The following is an 8,662-nucleotide window of genomic DNA, read 5'->3' on the forward strand; positions in this document are numbered from 1 at the left end:
TTAACATAAAACACTCTCAAAATCATGAATTTGTTCATCCAAGTTCGTTACTCCGGCCAACCTCGTTCACCATCAAGAAATAACAATTCCAGGTAATATTTATATGCTTAATGATCTTCATAAGCCATAAATCAAAAGCCCTAAATTGATTTTACCATACATGGAATGAATTGAACGAATTAAGATCTAGGGTTTGATGTGAAGATGATGAACTAATAACTTAGTTTACATGCTTTTGTTTCTGTATCTTAATCAAATTGCTAGAATGGTCCAGTGGTTAGTTCACCAATATGTCAATTCTCAAACCCGGGTCAATGCATCTTTTTTTGGTATTTTTCTTTTAACCATTTAAAAATCAAATAAATGATTCAAAAATTATAACAAATCAATTAAAAAGCATTTTTCAGTCAAATAAATTTTTATAAAATACAAATTATCATTTTCAACTAAAACCCAACTTTTACGTTCGTTAAACCATTACAACTAGTTTATCTTTTTTCGTTACTTTACTAACTTTAAAATTCGTTAAATCATTATAAGTGAGTTTATTATTTCCATTGCACTAAATTTAATTCATTAACTTTAATAATTAGTTCGTTAGCTTGTAATTCGTTAAAAACCATTAAAATTAAGTTATTTTTCCGTTAATCCTATAAACTTTAATTCGTAAACATTAATGCGTTAGCTTTGATCCGTTAAATATAATTCATTTATATCTCGGTAACTTTAATTCATTATCATAGGTACAATCGATCAAGATAAAACTCCCATTTAAAAAAATCCATACAAAGTAAAATCGTAACTCTCATATTATTGCTAAAATTATAAAACTTAAAATAATATTATAATACCATAAAGAAATAAAAGATATACTAAAATAATTCTTAAACCCTTAAACCAAATTACTTAACTTTGAATCCGGGTAGCTAGTTCTTGACAGTGTATTTTCGTTATTATTTATAGTTCATGAGATTCAATCGTTTCGGATTTTTTTCGCACTTTCGGTTTCAGTTTCTTTGGTTTCATTATTGTGCTTTCGGCTTTATCTTCAATTTCGAGGTGAGTTCTTAATAACCCCATTTTTAACGCTTTATAATGTTTTGGGGTGTAGCACATCACAAGTTTTTCTTTCGTTAGTTATGAGCTTGTTTACAAACCGATTCACGTATATCGTACATGTTAATATTATTCGTGTTTATTGTTTATAATTATACGTGAACTTGCTTGCAACGTTTTTTATTGTTTTATTGGTGGAATTTACGCAAACGCAAACGCATACACATAGTGGGAGGGTCCGACGGGACGTACCCGTGCCGTCTAACGTTATGACTTTAGTTGTTTACGTAAGGTGGTTCTCATTTCCCCGACTTCAACGACTTCGGCTAAATGAACAGGAGGACGACACTATTTGATTTCATTTACCTTACGCTTGAATATTTATTGCATGACGATTGTTGAATCGCGAGTTTTATATGTATATGTATACGCAAAAACTTATGAAAACTCACCAACATGTGTTGTTGACAAATATATTATTTTCAACGTGCTGCAGGTTAAATCGATGATGTGTGCTAAGGATGAAGATCATTAGTATACCTTAGGTTATTTGAATAAAGGACTTATTTACTTTTTCGATGAAGTGTTATTGTTTCCTTTTGACTTATGAACAATTTGTGTACTTGCGATGATATGAAATGAAATAAATATAATTATTGTCGCTTTAATAGCGTTACGAGCTTATGAGTGATCTCTACGTTATACCCGGGTGTATTCCGCTTTAGCCGGGGTGTTACAATAAGGAGGAGGGTTTTTGGTATGATATTTGGATAAGGAGTTTGAGTTTAAGGGATAAGTTACCAAATTTATGTAACTTGGAAAAAGATATATATTGTAAAGTTAGTGGTCGTTTTAATTTGGAGAGATGACAATTGGTTTGGTTGGGTTTGGGATTGGTCGAGAATCCTAAATTTGTCGATTGAAAGGAAAGAATGGGAAAGCTGTTTCTAACTTATCAATGTTGTTGTTTGGTATGGGGCTTTGGATGCTTGGGAATGGGTTGGAGACCAGGCAGGGAAGTTCACATTTATCTCGATCAAGAAGTTGCTAATTTAAAGCCCAAATTATAGTAATACTTACACTATGAGGTGAAGCAATTGGGTCACGACAAAGTGTAATATTCATGTTTCAAGGGTGGATTTTAGGAATCCGACTAAGTTGGAACTTGAAAAAAGGATTATCCTGATTGCAAATCGTATGTATATCCTGTCACGGTGGTAGTTTGGCAGAACATAAGTCGTTGGTGCAAGATTCCTCCTATTTTTGGCTTTTCAGTTAGAGATTTGCTCGAACTCTCCGATACTTTGGGCCTAGTAACACGTGAAAAGGATGTTCTTCACGGGTTTTGAAAGCGAGAAATTGATAGGTAAAAGATATTAAGAATAATGATTAACCAACTTTTGCCTAATCTTTCATTATCTCCAATGGTAGTTAAGTACATGACCTAACTAACATAATCTAACTAACAGTCCGTTACACTAATTACAAGAGTGACCCTTCTTACAAGTATTACAAGCAAATAATTCTATTTCAAACTATTATATTTCTTATCCTTATACTTCTGATATGGAACAATACCCCTTCCATATTAAAAATCCTTGAACCAATGATAGTTACAGCTTGAATTCAGGAAATTGGGACTATAACTCATCCTTATACTCCCATGTAGAATCACAGATAGGAAAATGTTTCCACTGTACCAGAACTTGTCCTTTAAGACTAATTCATCGAGAGAGATTCTACTATCTAAAATCTTTAAGGGCTACAGAGAAAACCTAGGAGCAATAGTCGGTATAATTGACATTTGTGTTGGAGGACCAGATGCTTTCTTTAATAGTGACACATGAAAAACTGGGTAGATCTGAGTTTTTTTTGGTAAAGCCAGCCTATATGCCACAACCCCTATTTTTTTAATAATCAAATAGGGACCAAAATACTTAGGAAACATTTTGATATACCCATTCTGTCTTAAAGAAGTCTCCACATATCATAATTTGACAAAAACCCAAGTACCTGCATCAAAACTTCTTTCAGTCCTCTTCTTATTTGCATACTATCTCATTCTATTTTGAGCTCTGTGTAGATCTTCTTTTAGTACTATAAATGTTCCCTTCTCTATCACGTATCATGCCATCCACTTTAGCTATGTTTGAATCCATGTGAATATGGGGAATATGTATAGGTGAAGCATACACATACAAAGCCTGAAAGGGTTATACCAAAATTTAGCCAATAATAACCATCTATCCTAAGATGTAGGATTTTGTAACACCATACATCTAAGATAAGCTTCAACACATCTATTTACCACTTCTGTTTGCCCATCAGTTTGTGGGTGGTATGTAGTGGACATATTAACTGAAATTCCCTTAACTCTAGTGAACTCCTTCCAAAATCCACTTAAGAAAATAGTATCCTTGTCTGATATAATTGTTGATGGCCAACCATGAAGTTTGTAGAGATTATCTACAAAAGTCTGAGCTACAAAACTTGAAGTATATGGATGAGCCAATGCTATAAAATGAGAGTACCTAATGAGCCTGTCCACTAATATAAAAATAACCTCTTTACCCCCTGTATCTTGGTAACCCTATTATGAAATCCATGCTAATATTTGAGAGAACAAAAGCTGGCATGGGTAAAGGTTGCAACAGGCCAGGGTATGTGCAGTTTCAGATTCACTCGCTTACAAACATTGTAGTTTCTAACAAATTCTCTAACCTCTTTCAATTGACCTTTCCGGTGGAACATACTTTTTTAACCTTCTATTAGTGGCATGTACACCAGAATGAAAACCCATAGCAGTAGAATGGTGCTCTTTAAGTATATCTTGCCTCAAGTTCGGATCTTGGCCTGTCACCAATTTATTTTTCCTCATGAAAAGTTCATCTTGCCATGTAAAATGGTTTGATGAATGACCTTGGTGCAGATCTAAGATCTATTTTTGAATTACAAGATCAGATTTCCAAGAGTTCTTAATCCTTTACAAAAGCAATGGTTGGAAAGAAAGGAGTGTTATATTGATTAGAGACACTGCTTGTACCCTGGAAAGGGCATCATCGGCCACATTATCACACTATGTTTTATATTGAATTTTAAAGTCATACCCATGGGTTTCAATAACCAAGAATGTTGTAAAGGAGTGGTGATCTTCTGGTCAATCAAATGCTTCAAGCTCTTTTGATCAGTTTTTATGATAAAAATGACCCTTAATGAGGTAATAATTCCACTGTTTTATGGCTAAGATAATATCCAAAAGTTCCTTGTCATAAACAAACGGTCTGCTGTTTAGGAGAAAGATCATTATTGATAAAATCCAGGGGATGTTTACCTTGCATCAAAATAGCACCAATACCTCTGTTTGACGCATCAGTCTCCACTATAAAAGGTTGACTAAGGTGAGGGAGCGCAATACTAATGTAGAGCTTGGAACAACCTTAACTTGTTCAAAAGAATGTTGATAATCTAAAGACCATTTAAACCCATCTTTTTTCAACTCATTCAAGGGTTTAACAATAACCCCAAAATACTGATGAATCTTCTATAGCACCATCCTAGGCCAAAAAAAACCCCTTAACTATTTAACAGTTACAACTGTTGGCAACTGTACCACGGCATCTATTTTTGATGGATTAGTGGAAACTCCTTCTTTAGTTATGATGTGTCCCAAATACTCTACATATTGACCACCAAAAGTACATTTAGACTTCTTAGCATACAACTTATTGTTCCTCAATGTTTTTTACACAGTTTGTAAGTGAACCAAATGTTGATGCATATCCTTGCTGTAAACAAGGATGTCATCAAAGAACACTAACACACATGGGAATGCAATGATGATTATTTTGCGTTGTTTGGTAGGTAAGAAAAAAAAAAGAAAAAACAAAACTAAAATAGTAATGAGTAGCGGTGGTGGTGGGAGGTAGGTGGGGGTCATGGCGTTGGTGGGCAGTGATGATGGTTGGTGGTGGTGGGCGACGGGAGATAATGGTGGTCGGAGGTGGGTGATGGTGGTGGTGGTGTTGGGGGTGGGTGATGGCGGTAACGGTGGAGGTGGCAGGCGGTGGTGGGCAGCAGTGACGGTGGGCGGCGGGTGGTGGTGGTGAGGGGCGGGGGCGACGGTTGATGGTGGCGGCGGGCAGGTAGCGTTGGTGGTTGTAACAGCGACAGTGGACGACAATGGTGGTGGTTGATGGTGGTGGCAGCGGTGGTTGGTGGTGGTGGTGGGTGTTGATGGTGGTGGGTGGGTGGTGGAGGTGATGTAGGGTGAAAGAGGGAATGGAATGAAAAAGAAAATTATGGATGGAATAAAATTGGGGTATTTTAGAGGGTATGGAATGGACTAAGTAACCGGTCATTCCATTCCTTTGATTAACCAAACACGCTTTTCTCCATTCCCTCATAATAAGTCATTCCATTCCGCCCTCCATTCCTTCATACCAAACGCTACCTTAGAGAAACCGGTATGACAGGTTGAGGGAATTTATTCACAAAGTTCACAATTTTATTCAAATTTAACTAAATTTGAAGAAATTGAAGTGCTTATATCCAACAAGAAGGTACATTCACATTTTTTTTTTATTTTTACAAAGTCATTCATATTTGCTTACACAAGAAAATAACCTATGTTGATTTCAGACTTTAATATTTGACAAACCTGAGGTGCTTAATTAAGCTTATTTATTATGGTTTATGGCTAGAAGTTATTTCTTTTCATACATGCTAACTTTTTCTTTATCTCCCTTTCAATAATGAAATGCTTAGTTAATTTTTAGAACTTGTTTCATATGAACTTGAAGATTGAGTGGTACTTTCCTTTGTTTTGTAGAAACCTGGTTCTTTGGGTAAAGGCAACAGACCCTCACTCCCCAACATCAAGATCATAGAAGTCATAGTTGGCCTATCTTCTGGGTCACGTTGAACACAAAGTAAACCAACATGAATTGACCTGAGAACCTGAGACAAGTTGATTGGTTCACCTAGGCACTTATCAACTAATTGCATAGACTTCCCTTCGTTATAGAGACCCCATGCCTGTTAATAACCAAGAACACCAATCTTACGTTTCATTAACAGGAACACAAATTTCGTATAAAGAAAGGCAACTAACTTTGTTCACATATATGGTTAGGTAACTAACTTTATTTAAGTTCAAACAATCAAGAACAATGAAAAAAAAGTCTTTCAACTTTTTTTTTTTTAAATATGGGGTTTTTTTAATAAATTTGTTTATCAGATGATTAGATTTTGTTGGTGAAAAAATGATATTCACCAAAAATTTAAGAGAAAAAAAGAAAAAGAGATTTAAAGATTTTTACGCTTTATATGATTGCACTTTCAAAATTACCAACACTATAACACCGAAGCTATATACGTCCGATTTTATTGAAAATATACCATCTCCTGCATATTCTGGTGCCATGTAGCCACTGTGAAGAATCAATATTCTTAATGCAAGTGACTTACTAAATATATCGAATAAGATTAGGGTAGATGAATCTCTTACTTTGTTCCAACCACTCTATTTGTATTTGCCTCTAACTGATTTCCTCCAAAAGTTCTAGCCATTCCAAAATCTGATATCTTTGGGTTCATATCCTTGTCAAGCAAAATATTGCTAACTTTGAGATCTCTATGGATGATTCTGAGCCGAGAATCCTGGTGAAGATAAAGAAGTCCACGAGCAATTCTAGTGATGATGTGATAACGAGCAGGCCAATCAAGGAGTAGACTTTGAGTTGTAACTGCAAAAAGTTTGAATATAGTTGGGTTGAACGAGTAGGTTTGATTCAAAGTTTGTTTTTAGTACGGGTTGAACGAGTTAGGTTTTAACCAAGGTTTGATTTATTTGGTGAGCAAGTTGGTTTGGTTCTGAAAAGTTGTTCGGAATTGATTGACTTGTATTTGTTCCAACGAAGTGGAGCAATGGGGTACATTGTCAATGGCCGGTGAAAAAAAAAGACCGGTAATCCAACCCAAAGCGAGTGAGGGGATATCGCTATAGGTTCCAAAACTGAATGGAACTAATTACATCACATGGGCGATTGTAGTGGAAGCGATATTGGATGATCAAGACCTATAGGAAGTTGTTCAACCAGAAGAGGGTGCGGTTACTGATGCGAAGAAGAATAAAACAGCAAGATCGTTTTTGTTTCAAGTGGTGGATGGTGATATTCTTATTCAGATTTCTCAATACAAGAATGCCCGGGATATATGGACGGCTTTGAAGGCACGGTATGTTGGAGCCGAGCAAGTTCAAAAGGCTCGACTGCTAACTCTGAAAAGTGAATTTAAGAAACTCAAGATGGCGGAAAACGAGACTGTTGACGAGTTTGCAGGAAAAATAGCAAGTATGGTTTCAAAGGCAGCGAGTCTAGGTCACGTGTTCGAGCAAGATGTCTTGGTGAAGAAGTTGCTGGATGCGGTTCCAGATAAGTACTTCCAACTCGTAGCCTCAATCGAGCAAAGTGTTGATCTCGATAGTTTAATGTTTGAAGATGTTATTGGAAGACTTAAGGCGTTTGAGGAACGTCTACGAGGGAGAGAACGCGCTTCAAATTCACAAGGTCAACTACTTTTTAATCGATCGGAAGGTACATACAAAGGCAAGTCGTATGATCAGTTCAGTAGCCGAGGTAAGGGTTGGCCGAGTTCACAAGGGGCGTGGAAGAGGCCGTGAAACTGGAGGTCAAGACCGAGATGATGAGGACCAAGATGGTTGCGAAAACCGAGGTGGTCAAGATCGTGGGTCAAGTCATAAGGGACAAAGAATAACCAATGATCTTCAAAGGGGAAGAAAGGATAGATCACAAGTTCAGTGTTACCGTTGTGATGAGTTTGGTCACTCTGCATCTATGTGCCCGGAACGTATGAAGAAAAAGGAAGAATCTAATTTGAACAAAGTTGATGATTTTGATCCAATTTTATTTATGATTAAAGGTGATCAAAAGATAGTTTTACTGAATGAAGACGGTGTGTTTCCAAAGTGTTTCGAAACCGAGCTAATGGAGAAAGATGTTTGGTATCTCGACAACGGAGCATCGAATAACGTGACGGGTAATAAAGCGTACTTTTATGAATTGAATGAACAAGAAACGGGAATGGTGAAGTTCGGAGATGAATCTTGTATTGATATTCGGGGAAAAGGGTCGGTCTTAATTGAAGGGAAAAGGAGGGAGCAGCGCCTGTTGACCGATGTCTACCACATCCTGAGCCAACAGTGCAATATCATAAGTCTTGGTCAAGCAACGGAAGGTGGATGCGATGTCACACCCAGATCCAGGGCCTAGGAGTGTGACAAACAGTTGGTGCCTGTTTTGTAAATATATCAGAGTAGCGGGTTCATTTTAGCGAAAGTCTTTAAATATTAAAATATTAATTTACATTATCAAAACTACTCGGGAATTAAACACCCGAGTTTCAGTTTTACAAAACCGTGATATTAATAATACAAGGATTTGTAATATTCAAAAACGAGCCATCTTGAGCGATCTTCTATGACTTTAATCCTTGTATATCATTTATTATCATCAAGTTACCTGCAAGGGTGGAAAAAAAACACGACATCTATATGCTGGTGAAATGTTGACTCGATAAAATAGTATAT

The 8,662-nt window shown here is 36.4% G+C and overlaps 1 protein-coding gene across 1 annotated transcript; it reads left to right on the plus strand.

Annotated features, from left to right (window-relative positions):
• Window positions 1–7,670: 7,670 nt before the first annotated feature.
• LOC143558884 (uncharacterized) lies at window positions 7,671–8,310 on the plus strand (the record flags this gene model as incomplete). Its single annotated transcript, XM_077047633.1, has 2 exons — window positions 7,671–7,923; window positions 7,996–8,310. Coding segments are annotated over exons 1-2 (568 nt in total), but the record flags the coding sequence as incomplete, so codon positions are not given.
• Between the last annotated feature and the right edge of the window lie 352 nt (window positions 8,311–8,662).

This window comes from Bidens hawaiensis, unplaced genomic scaffold (assembly GCF_021521415.1).
Source record: "Bidens hawaiensis isolate Kalapana, Puna unplaced genomic scaffold, B.hawaiensis_p1.1 tig00019665_1, whole genome shotgun sequence".
Classification (NCBI taxonomy): domain Eukaryota; kingdom Viridiplantae; phylum Streptophyta; class Magnoliopsida; order Asterales; family Asteraceae; genus Bidens; species Bidens hawaiensis.